At 39.0% G+C, this 13,318-nt stretch overlaps 1 protein-coding gene across 6 annotated transcripts in view; it reads left to right on the top strand.

Annotated features, from left to right (window-relative positions):
- SYNE2 (spectrin repeat containing nuclear envelope protein 2) overlaps positions 1-13,318 on the top strand; it is a 315,690-nt gene that overhangs the window by 267,661 nt on the left and 34,711 nt on the right. For all 6 annotated transcript variants that reach the window (XM_043921131.1, XM_043921132.1, XM_043921130.1 and 3 more), the window contains 4 exons: positions 1,810-1,935; positions 8,003-8,158; positions 10,475-10,633; positions 11,318-11,484. In XM_043921131.1, coding sequence (XP_043777066.1) covers positions 1,810-1,935; positions 8,003-8,158; positions 10,475-10,633; positions 11,318-11,484 — 608 coding nt within the window. The remainder of the gene's footprint in view (positions 1-1,809; positions 1,936-8,002; positions 8,159-10,474; positions 10,634-11,317; positions 11,485-13,318) is intronic.

Below are 13,318 nucleotides of genomic sequence, written 5' to 3'. Positions count from 1 at the left end.
GCTACCTTCAAAGAATCCACTTTCCCATATAATTGAATTTCCCAGATAATTTATGATTATACCTCTGAAAAGCAAAATGTTTTCTTTTAAGTGATTATTAGAAAAATCCTTAATTTTTTTTGTGTTAAAAAATCCCAAGTTGCTCTTAAGAACTCTGAGCCGCTTTGAACTTAACTCCTGCACTGTTGTGCTTTTTGAGTTCTTATGTGGTTTGTATGGTTTTTCTTTCTTTCTATTTAATGTTAAGCTATTTTTACTTTTTATTTCTCTGAGAATACTTACTCCTTATAGCCCACTCTTTTCTCTAATCTGTTGTGTGTGTATCAAAACCAGATAACCAAGCTTGTCAGAGGTATTTTTTCTGATTAAAGAATAAATATGTGCTGAGTTAGGGCCTGGACATCTCTCCTATAAATAAAGTATCTGAATTTTATTTGGTGTACAGACTACGTGAAATTCGTTAACTCCCAGACCTTTGTTGAGCATGTGCATGTTTATAAATGCAAGTGATGGTTTGGTGGAAGTGAAAAGGACTCACAGTTTTGTTTCCCCCTTCACTTTCTTCTTGGTTATGTTCCAGAGAGCTGATGTTACTAGATTAAGTGGCTTCTCCTTAGCATACAGTTGGGCCAACCCAAGGATATTTAAGTATCAGCACTGAAGATAGTATAGTGTTTGAGTCTGTGTTAGTCTCTTTTTAATAACTTCAGGAGAGTAATTTTAGTAACATCAGGAATAGAAATTTATCCTAATGAATTATAATCTCCCTTGAAAATAAAGGCAGAATTGAAAAAAAAAATACAGGCAACTATTTGTTCAGTAATGTAAGGTTTAAGGAAAGATCTATTATGAAAGAAAGGCATCCACAAAGGAAACTTTAGCCTTAGATCGACTCACTTTTTTTTTTAATTGGAGTATAATTTGTTCCCAGTGTTGTGTTAGTTTCTGCTGTCAGCCATGTGAATCAGCCGTGTGTATGCCTATATCCCCTTCCTCGAGCTTCCCTCCCACCCTGCTCCGTCATCCCAGAGCACTGCTGAGTTTCCTGCACTACACAGAAGCTTCCTGCTAGTTACCTGTTTTATCCACGGTAGTGTATGCATGTCAGCGCTACTCTGTCAATTCATCCTACTTCTAACTGTATGCACTTGGACCAGTCAGTTTTCTCTGAGCTTCAGTTTTCCCATTTTAAATGCGATACTAACACTTGCCCTGTCTGTCTCCTAAGCTTCTTGTAATTAGAGTGAGATAGTGAAGTTGAAAAAGCTTTATATTCCAAGCAGGAGGTGGCAGTCAGAACAGTGGTGAGAAATAGAATGAAACTTGACTGTGAAAGGGTCACTAAAGCCAAACTATGTCTAGAAGGGGGAGAGAGAGCAGAGGACGGCATTAGAAAAGAAGAGAAGAAAAGTGGTTGGGTGCTTCTGCTTTGCAGTGCTAGCACAGTGTATGGCCAAGACTGGAAATGTTAAAAACTAATCTTTCCAATAGCCTTTGAAATATGAACTTTTCCAAAATTAAGATAGAAACAAGTTAGCTAGATCAGAGATATGGGGAGGGAGGAAGAAGTATTTCCAAGCAAAAAAGTAACCCACTGGTTGAGATGAGCCACACATAACACTGCAGACAGGCGTTGAACATCCTGTCATCCCAGCTGCTTTGTTGGCTAAGACAAGGACCTGGGTGTCTGCCTGATTTACAAAGACACATTTAATTGAGCAATTACATGGATTAAATTAATTATCCTTTTCCTACAATTCATTCTTAAACAGAAAAGTACTTACCAATTTTAACACTGTTTTCAAATAGACCTGGGACCAGTGTGAAAAGAAAATCAAGGAGTTGAAAAACAGGCTGCACGTTTTAAAGGCACAAAGTAAAGAGCCTCTTCCAGAACTTCACGAGGAGCTCCACAGAGAAAAAGAACTGATTAAGGTATTGAGATCTGAAGTAGTGTTCAAGATAATCACTCAGCTGTTTTCAGAGAAGTTGAAGTGTTTGTCTTTCATTGTCTGTGTGAAACAAGTTTTCAGGTCCACTTGGAAATATTTTTTCTACCTTCTCTGTAATACACCATGCTGGTTGCTGAAATAACTAAAATCCATGCTTTTTGAGATTCGTGTGTGAAGGCTAGAAAGATTTTTCAGAAATTCTTCTCTTGGGGGATTTTGCCCTTAAATCGTCCTTCTGTTTCTCCTCTGTAATATAAGATGTGGCCTCTGAGATTACATTGAAAGCTCTTCCTTTATCAAATGGCCTTGTGTTTGAAATTAAAGTTTGACTGAAGAATTCATTTTTTTTTTTTTTTAGAGGACAGTAGTTGGGGGTTTTGCTCAAATACAATGTTTCTGTAATATTTTCCAAGCTATATTCTGCCCAATGGATACTACACTAACAAAAATTCCTGGGTATGTCAGAGCTTTGCAGAAGACAAGGCAAACTCACCAATAGGAATTTGGACCAGTTAAGTTTCCAGGTTAGGAACTCCCTCCATCTCTTTCCTTTCTGCAGATTTGATGTTGGAAAGACATCCACTGCCTAATGGAATATAGTTTAATTTCTTTTTCCTTCCTTTAGTGATTTCAGGGATCTAATTGAAAATAATTAGGAAGAATTGAGTAGTGTCCTACTTCAAGCTGTACTGGAAATTAATGTCCTCCTGCCTGAACCTTTTTTCTTCATTGTAAAAATTTCTAACATGCAAGAAAATTTTTATATAACAAATAATATGACAAACTGCCATGAAACCATCAGCCAGCAGAAAAATAAAATATTACAAATATAATTCAAATGCCCTGTATGATCCCCAAGGTATTCCCCATCCTCAGAGTTATCCACAGTCCTAAATATGGTGTTTTACCATTCTTATGCATTTCTTTATCATTTTACTACATGTGCATGTAGATCTTGGTGGAATATAGCAGTATTACTTTTGTTTTAAACTTTATGTAAGCAGTACCATTACTCTGTACTTAAGTCATAAAGATATACTTCTACATTTCCTTCTTAAAGTTTTCAAATTTTACTTTTAAACTTACAGAGTATCTTTATTCACTGAAGCACTGATTTTTGCTTTGTTCCTATAGATGCCCATTATCCTGTAGTCCATTTACTGATTAGTCCAGTGTCCAATATCAGGTTTCCATATATGCACGGTTTAATTCCTGGTTCTCTGCTCTATTCCACTGGTCTGCCTATCTTAGCATTTATACCAAATTATCTTGAGTACTGTGTTTTATTTGAATAGATCTTCATTTCAGATGTGGTGTATCCATCCCTCATTCTCACACGTGAGTGTCAGTGTCCTTGGTTCTTTGGTCTCTCACATCTTTTAGAAGCAGTTTGTCAAACTAATGGGAATCCTGGTAAGAGTTACAGTGGAGCTGTATTGAATTTAGAGAGTAATTTGGAGGAAATTAACATCTTTTTGACATTGAGTACTCCTATTTTCAAATATGGCATATTTCTCCTTTTAGTCATGCTGAGTGTTTTATAACTTTCTTTATGTAGTATTGTACATCTTTTGTTAGATTTATTTCTTGATGTGTTACTTTTCAAGCTATTGAAAATACTTTTTCTAATTATATTTTTTGTTTATACTGATGCCTAGAAATGTGATTGACTTTTCAGCATTGATACTATATTTAACTGTCTTGTTAAACTCTTTTATTAATTCTGATAATTGTGTCAATTCTTTTGGAGGTCTATGAACACAGTTACCATTGGTGAATAATGACTGCTTTGGTCATTTTAATTCTTATACTTCTGTTCTGTCTACATTGCTTAGTACCTCCAGAGCAGTATTGTAGAAGCATTGATAGTTGGCTCCTGTGTGTCAGTCCTAATTTTATTTTATTTTATTTTTTTAAGAGTCCTGATTTTAAAGAGAATGTTTTTATTTCACCATGAAGTATGATTTTTGCTGGTCATATTTTAGTAGATGCCTTTATTAGGTTAAGAAGGTTCCTGTCTATCCCTGATTTTCAAAGTTTTTATCATTTCTGTATCTTTAAGTTTGGATCTAGACTTCAAGTAACAGATAAGAGGACTTGGAGTCCCTCTGAGTTGACACATAGATTTTCCTCCCATCAAGTCTAGAAACCTGTGCAAAACGTGAACCATAAGCCCATGTTTGGTTCAGTTCAGTCACTCAGTTGTGTCTGACTCTTTGCGACCCCATGGACTGCAGCACGCCAGGCCTCCTTGTCCATCACCAACTGCCGGAGTTTACTCAAACTCATGTCCGATGAGTCGGTGATGCATCCAACCATCTCATCCTCTGTTGTCCCCTTCTCCTCCCGCCTTCAATCTTTCCCAGCATCAGGGTCTTCTCAAATGACAGTTCTTTGCATCAAGTGGCCAAAGTATTGGAGTTTCAGCTTCAGCATCAGTCCTTCCAGTGAATATTCAGGATGGACTGGTTGGATCTCCTTGCAGTCCAAGGGACTCTCAAGAGTCTTCTCCAACACCATAGTTCAAAAGCATTGATTTTTCAGTGCTCAGCTTTCTTTATAGTCCAACTCTCACATCCATACATGACTACTGGAAAAACCGTAGCTTTGACTAGACGGAAAGCCCATGAGGAGGCATAATTTCTCCCAAGTAGGACAGTTCTGTTTCCACTAGGATCTTTTCAATTTCCATAGCCTCAGCATTCTATTTTTCTGTGCAAAGAGTAGGGGAGAGGGGACAAGAGCACTGAGTTCATTCAACCTATGACCATATTCCAAAGAGATCCCAAGTAACCTGAAGCCTGTCCAGAGCAGTGTTTATCATTCTTAAGTCACTTGGGGGAAATACCTAACCACTCGACCTTTACTTTCCTCCTTGGAAAATTACATTCCCATCACAGCCAAGTTGACATATGGGGAAGTTGCTTTACATGGTTATATGTGTCTATATATGTGTATGATTTCTTTGTTGTTGTTCAGTCACAAATTGTGTCTGACTCTTTGCAACCTCATGGACTGCAGCACGCCAGGCTTCCCTGTCCTTCCCTGTCTCCCAGTTTCCTCAAATTCATGTCCATTGTGTCACTGATGCCATCCAACCATCTCATCTTCTGTTGGCCCCTTCTCTTGCTGTCAATCATATTTTATATGCTAATTATAAACTTGTGAAAATTATTATCCTTATAGTGGGCATCTATGTTCACAAAACTTGTCAAATGATTGAATCCATGGGATAGTTTTATTTTTTAAATAATTTTTATTGAAATATAGTTAATATATAATATGCTAGTTTCAGGTGTACTACACAGTGATTTGACATTTGCATACATTATGAAATGTATCACCATGAAATGATCACCATGATAAGTCTAGTAATCATCAGTCCTCATACAATGTTATTACAATATTATTGACTATGTTTCTTATGCTATATATTACCTCTCTGTGGCTTATTTATTTTATAACTGGAGGCTTGTACCTCTTCATTAAATATTTTTTGAATAAGTAATGTGGTCATATGGTTCAGGATTTGAAAAGGGATACATGAAAACTTCTTTCCCATCAGTTTCTCTCCACTTGGAAGCAGTGTTACAAATGTGTTATATTTTCTTCCAAAGATATACTATGTATATACAGACCAATACATACATACATACACACACACACTCATTTTTTTGATCCTCTTTTTACCCAGATGGTAGTGTAGAGAAATAAGACTTGACAATCCCAACAATAACTGAGTCCACAGGAAGGCTTAAATGCTGTTGTGCTGCGTTAGAGTTCAGTCAAAGCCTGTGCAGTGCACCACTTTATGTAGTCAAGTTTCCCATCACATTGCATATGAATAGTTGGAATTTCGCAGGTACTTTTGCAGTATAGAAAATTTATCTTGTTAAATTAAGAAAGGCAAACTTACCTGACATGTTCTCTTTTGCAGTTAGTTTTGGTAGCAAATCTGGAGTATTTTCATTTTAAAATGGAAGTGTGAGTTTTGAAATGTTTATAGAAATAAGTGAACTTTTTGAGCCTTAATAGACTACCTCAGTAGACCTCACCCAATATAGTTTAATTCCTTGCTTTTTCACTTAATATTTATGAACATTTTAAAGCTTTTGAGACATACTGCCGAATTCTTTTCTTTCAATCATACATTTTGATATTTGAGGACTTACTTTATGCTAGGTCTCTTGGTAAGTGCTAAGTGGGCAGTGCATTGGTGAGAAATGTTGTTGTGGCTCCAGCCAGTTTGGAGCTGACAGTCTGGGCTACTGGAGAGATACATGTTGACCAGAGTTGTACCATATGGGTACATATGTATGCGTGTGTGCATAATTGTAAGCATGGTGAGTATAAGAAGGAAAAAGGACAGAGGGGCCGTGAGAGCATAAAATAAGGGTCCCAACTTCATCCCATGACTCAGAGAAGGCTCCTCTGAGTAATTACCTGTGTCTGAGACCTGCAAGTGTTGGTGGGAATTAACTAAATACATCTGGGGAAGCATAAAGGTGAAGAACTGGGTAGCATCTCAGGCTAGTAATTAAAGAACAACAAATTTAAACAATAACTAGGAATCATTACACATGTTAAACTTGGCCCCCAAATATATAAAACTCAATACCAAACAGTATGTGGGAAAAGATAGTCATTCCTTTGAGGACACAATGTGGCAGTATTTATTAAGAATCCCAAAATGTCCATATTCAAAAGTTCTACACCTGTTAATTATCCTTTCAATTGTGGGAGAAGACAGGGTATCCAAACCAAAATGGATTTAAACCTGGCAGTGGATTACTTACATCTGCCTCCCTTCTGGGCAGGCGTCTGAGCCCACACTTTTGACCAGGAAACACTGAAGTGCAACCATCTTCCGGTCTCTCAGGTCAGTGAATGGAAACCTCTGCTTGTGGCTTGCCTGCTTCATGTGATGAAGCTGGTAAAAAGTCTTCCACTGCAGAACCTGCTCTCATCCACCTTACTAGAGTCGTGAAGCTCGAAGTAGGAAACGGAAATTTAAAGTGATGATTACTCCTCTGAAAAAGATGTTATTTCTTAAATCTCCACGCAACCTTTAAAAAGAACCCTTTGAACCATTTTGTTAAATGAAAGTCCTGTTGGCAAGTTACGAACTCATGCCAGTGTAGCTTTTAGAACTCTGAAAATCAATCAGAATTAATCCATTATTACTGTTGCCACCCCTCAGACAGATCACTGATGTAAATGAAATACTCTTCTTTCAGATTTCAAAGACAGGTGTGAATAGAGACCCTTCAAATGTGCCAAAATGCAGAATACGGGAAGCCCACTCAGAATCTGGAGGTCTCTTGAGTGTTTGGGCTGTTTCATTTTACCTTCTCTCTCGTGAAAGTAATTATCTTGATTAAGTCCTAGAATTCAAAAATGTTTTAATTTGACCAATACTTCATTTAAAAAGAAAAAATTGTTTCCAGAGCCAGAGGAAATTTTCTGCTAACCCATCTCTGGCAATCATTAGGGAACAACTTTTTTTTCCCCCTTCAATTGTATTTATTCTTTTTGAAAGTTAACCAAAATGATTCTCTCTTAACAGAAGCTGCCGTTATATGATTGCCACGTAGCAACAATGCATTTCTTAAGGTGTTTTTCAAAGTAGGGAAATTACATTTTAGACAACATTCTGTAACACAGTTTCAGAATTAAGTGTATGTAGGTGAGAGAGATTGTTCTCACCTCCAAAAATACTTTACTTTCCCCTAAATAAAGGTAAAGACCTACTTGACTTTAACGTAGAGTTAAGTATAGAAAAGTCTGAAATACCTGAGGAAGTGAAAATAAAGGTAGGAAAGAGTTCTGCTTTGAGAAAATAGGTGCTGAGGAATTGGCCAACCCCAACCACAGAGGCTGGCCCTGGGCTGTTTCTCATTCAGAAGGTCCCGCCCCCTTTCCTGGCCTCCCCTCCCCCAGGTCCAATCAAAGGATTAGCCTCTACAGGTTTGGAAACAGCAGCAGCTTGAGTTGAAGAGCTTTCTTTCTTTCTTTTTTCCCCCCTTTTCTTTCTTGTGTTTTAAATGCAGGAACTAGAGAAGTCTTTAGCTAACTGGACTCAGAACTTGAAAGAACTTCACACAATGAAGACCGACCTAGCCCAGCACATTCTGGTGGACGACGTGATGGTTTTGAAGGAGCAAATAGAGCATTTGCACAGACAATGGGAGGACCTCTGCTTAAGAGTAAGTCAGTTAACTGCAGGGCACGGCTCTTCTGAAGTTTATTGAAATGTCTCAGAAGGCCAGACAAAATAGAAAGGAGCTTAATTTCATTGAACCGGGAGGCCCTTTTCAGTTGGAGCCCGGGCTGGCGCTGTTCCTTGAGAAGGCAGCAACAAGGTTTAACAGATCTGACCTTTTGTTTCTCCAGCACTCAGTGCTGGAACTTTGCACACTCTTAATGAGCCTATTTTTACAAAAAAAAAAAAAAAAAAAAACCACCTTCAGAGCAGGGGGAGGGGAGGATTGCGGTTTTGAGCAGCTGTATGCACTCTGCTCTGAGTCGTGTGGAAATGACAAGTACCAGTCCTTGTCTGAGAATCAGAACTTCAGCAAAGAGGTCCGGGCTGGCCTTAGAGCAGTGTCTCTGCAGTATCTGTTCTGGGCCCAACAGACGGCAGGAGTAGTACTGAGTGCCAGGCTCCAGGGCATTTTATCTGAGCACCCTGCATTCACATGCAATCCAGTGTTTATTTCAAGTAGCTGGCTTTTAAAACCCTCTGAAAGAAATGGTCAGCTGCTACACTTAGTATCTCAGTGAATCACTTATACTTATTAAGAATTGGATTGCAGTTAAGGTATTACAAGGTGTAAGCAGATGACAGGATCAAGTTGGAATTGAAGGGTTCAAATAGATCTTTGTTTTAAGAACATTTAATTCTAAGAAAAGTTAAGTCCTTAATCTAATTTTTGTGAATTAAGAGATGTACAAGTTGAAAATTCAGACACTTCTGAGTGTATTTTAATAAAATAAAAATGTTTTTCCTTCTTTATTTTAGTATTTAATATTCATGATATAGCTGTCCTTTTAGAATTTTAGAATAGTCCGTTTAGAATTTTTATTCAAATTTCATATAACAGAAAATTGCAAATATGTGAAAGGTATCCTGAAAGCTAAGGAAGAAGCGAAGACTGGGGCCCAGATGTTCCTAATTGTTACCATCAGGAATCCAATCAGAATGACGCTGTACAAAATGCCAGGATTTTTAAAAGCTGAGATGAATAGATGCTGTGAAAAACAGAAATACAAAACTTGGTTTTTTAGTGATAGTTTTTTCAGCCCTCTCAACACATTTGGTTGGGTGGATGTAGAAGCATTGTCTATTTTTTGCTTCACTCTGAAAAGAGCAGAGGGTTTTTTTGTTTTGTGCGTAGCTGAAAAATCTCTAGGAGTTCAACTTTGGTTTCCGAATTTGTAAAGCGGGATGTTAAAATTTAACCAAAAAATCCTTTAGGTTACCCTTTTTATCTCTAGGATTCTGAAGATTTCTAAGACCTGGGAATACTTTTGTACATTTAAAGAGGCTGATTTGCATTCTTTAAATTTATATTTATTTAAGTAATAAATTTGAACCCTGGAAGGAGGAAGATCCTTTGCTGATGTCAGCTTAGGGGTTACTTCTGCATAACAGAGAGTTGGGTATTTGGGGGTCAGCCTGCTCACTGCAGACCAGCATTTGATTCCATTTCCATGGTTTCCATCCAGAGCAGTGGTGCATGTTGAGAAGGTGGATTAAATGAATGATATGCATGTTTTAAATTTTGCCTTATTTTTAAATATATCACTCAAACATTTAAGTGATGTTAATTTTTGTGGTCCATTTGCACTATATTCATAAGATTTATATTGTGACCGAGATGATAGTTTTTAAATTAAACAGGTGGGACATTGGCCTTAAGTAAGAATAAGGACTTGATCGTTTTTTTAAAAGAAAGGATTTGGATCATAAAACAAAAAAGTAACATGTAGCAAGAAGTAAATAAATGTATACTTAAAGAATAAAGAACAGAAGAAATTTAGGTGATGCTTAAAATACATTCATCTAAACTTCCTATTTCTAATTTTTAATAAAATGCGGTAGTAATAAATTGAAGGGCATGGCAACCCACTCCAGTATTCTTGCCAGGAGAATCCCATGGACAGAGGGAGCCTGGCCGGTTGCACAGAGTCAGACACGACTGAAGCAACTTAGCTGCAGCAATAATAGATTACTGCATTATATTAAAACTGTTTTGGATAAAGCTGAATCCTTTTGGTCAGTTACACTTCAGGTACAATCTTTTGTTACTGTTGCTTTTTAAGGCATTTATCAGAGGTGTAAAACTTCTGATGATGTCAAACCCTAGGTCTTTAAAAGGCAAAAACATAATAATTTAAGTCCTTGGGATCACTGATTAAAATGAATGGAATCCATAGTCCTTTTTGATGGGGGGTGGGGAGGAAGAGAAACTCTTTCCTTCCTGCCTATACTCAGCTGCTAAATGCATTATCCTTTCCAGGTGGCTATACGCAAACAGGAGATAGAAGATAGACTCAATTCATGGATGGTGTTCAATGAAAAAAACAAAGAGTTGTGTGCATGGCTGGTGCAGATGGAAAACAAAGTTCTCCAGACGGCAGATATTAGTATTGAAGAGATGATTGAAAAGCTCCAGAAGGTGAGCAGGAGTCCCCAGAGGGGTACAGTTATGACCACCACGGTCTTCTCTGCCCTCCTCACTCCCAGACTCAGAACTGTATGCCGTAGGCACATTTCCAATGAGATGGGAAAGGTGGGCTGTCCTTGGTGGGCAAGGTGCTGTGTACCAGGGGGTTGTTTTCTCTTTGTTAGGAAGAAAAAGGGGCTCACGCACGGCTTCTTAAGCCCCAGTTCACACCCCAGGGGGCTTATGGTTTCTCTAACTGTATTGTTAAGATGATCCCCTGGCCAAAGGAGAAAGACCAACAGCAGTGGGGCTCGAGATTGTGAAGTGGTTGCCGATTCCCATAAAGAAAGGAAGAAAGAACCTTCTCGTCCCAGTCACCCCAAATGCCACTCAGTTAAACCTCAGGAAAACTCTTGCTGATATGTTAGGCTAATTTAATTATAACCAGTAGTCCTCAGCTCTCAAGTGCATTAGAATAACCCTGAGGGAAACCAGGGCTTTTGAATTAAGAAAGTAAGTACTGCCTTATGTATTACATATGCACTTTTTAGCTGGTTGCTGAGGGGTTGCCTTAACAGGTGAGAGAAGTGTTTTTGTTTTTTAAGAAATTTCAGGAGGCACAACTATGTGTTTGTATCTGCCAAAGAAATGCATTTTCTGTGGTCATCCCAGCTTTTGTTTTGGTGCCTATGCCAGGACTGCATGGAAGAAATAAATTTGTTTAGTGAAAACAAGTTACAATTAAAGCAAATGGGCGACCGGCTGATCAAGGCCAGCAACAAGACAAGAGCGGCTGAGATTGATGACAAGCTCAACAAAATCAACGACCGTTGGCAACATCTTTTTGATGTCATTGGCTCAAGGTAAGGGATGGCCTAAAAATGGGTTCCTACTCCATGGCTACAGTGGTTACCTCACAGATCTCAAAACTGAGCCCCATCTTCCTCTAAGGTAACCCAGCAGTTTTCTAAACTTACAGATGAAGGTAGAGCTTGATAAAAATGAATGGAAATTCTTATTTTGATATTATAGGAGGATTACATTGTAGCATGGTGGTTTAGTCATGAAGTCGAGTCTGACTCTTTTGCGATCCCCTGGGCGGTAACCTGCCAGGCTCTTCTGTCTATGGGATTTCCCAGGCAAGAATAGTGGAGTGGGTCACTGTGCCCTCCTTCAGGGGATCTTCTGACCTAGGGACTGAACCCAGGTCTCCTGCATTGCAGGCAGATTCTTTACCAACTGAGCTACCACGGAAGGAAGGAAGATAAACCAAGTCTATCTCACCTTTTTTTTTTCTTTAGCTTAAAATTTCACATGACTTAGACTTGGTTTAAATGAGAGTTGGTCCTTGAGGAGGAGGTATTATTTAGAAATTCTAACACTACCTTAAGGCTTGTGTGAAGTCTTAAGATGAAGTTATGCCTGCTTCTTCATGCTTGTGTGTGGCAAGGGCAAGTAGGTCAAGGCATTGGCCTGATTTTCTGGGGGCTGCTTCTGGGGGGGTCCCTGAAGGTTCCCCTCCCCTAATCACCACCATCAGAGGAGCTGGGCTCATTCAAGGCAGGGCCCCTCTGCAGGTTTGTGCTGGGTGTGCTAGGTCCCCAGTGGGCATCTGGTCCTAAGATGTGGAGTCCGGAGGCACAGCTATGACGATAAATCAAGGTTATCCAGTGCTTATCAGAAACAAGACTGACCATTTGATCTCCCCTCACAAATAATGATGACGATATCACCCAGAGCTTCTAAATGTTTTCTGTCTTCTCTGTCCAAACAGAGACCCCAACCAAAGTGTTTTTCAGTTGTAACCTGGCACACAGTCACCTGGCCTTTGGGGCCATTCATGCAGCTTTGTTCACACTGGCTGAGCAAGTCTGTTACACAACAGAACGCTCACATATTTTGACCACATGTAGAGCATGGACTGTACAGGAGGATCCTGTAAGAAAATGAAACACTGGGGAGTACGGAAAATAGAATACTCTTAATAATCCTTTTCTTTTACCCCATCGTTTACCCTAAACCGTAAGTGAACCTGGATCAGTCAGCAGAGGCACCAGGCCAAGTGCTATGAGAATTACAGACGGGAAGTGCAATAAGATGAGTCAGTTAATGTTAATGGGAGCAGCCTTGCCAGCAGCTGTAAAACCAAGTGGTCTGAGAACTCAGATCTCATCTTTCTGGAGTGGGGCTGGGGATTGAGAAGAACCTGATGAAAGAGCAGTGTTCCCAGATGGCCTTGATTAAGGGGGTGGGATTTGAGTGTTCCTGGTGGCAGAGAGAGAGAAATGTATGTTATAAGCAAAAAGGTACAGGGTAGGGCAGAATACAAACTGTTCAGGAAATTATAGGAAGCTACATTGGCTCAGGTATAGGAGATGAAGCTTTTAGAGAGGTAGGTTGGAGCTAAGTCTTAGACAAGCTTAAATCTCAGCTAAGGACTTGGCCTCCTAAATAAAGTCTGAGTCTTTCATGGTTTTTTAGCAGCTGAGGGTCTGTTGAAGATAAATACTAGAGTGATTTGGCTGGCAGCATAACTTGGGCTAAATTTAACATCTCTCTACCACCAGTTGGGGGAGTTGGGGGCGGGAAATCTATGTTAATCCATGGTGATAATTCAAGTAAGAGCACAGATTTTGAGTTAGTCCTGACTTTATCTGACTTCTACCTACCATGGAAACTTGAGTAGTGATTTAACCT

Source organism: Cervus elaphus, chromosome 12 (genome assembly GCF_910594005.1).
Source record: "Cervus elaphus chromosome 12, mCerEla1.1, whole genome shotgun sequence".
In the NCBI taxonomy this organism is placed as follows: domain Eukaryota; kingdom Metazoa; phylum Chordata; class Mammalia; order Artiodactyla; family Cervidae; genus Cervus; species Cervus elaphus.
Note: the sequence above shows the minus strand (reverse complement) of the source record. Positions and strands in the feature narration are given on the sequence as shown.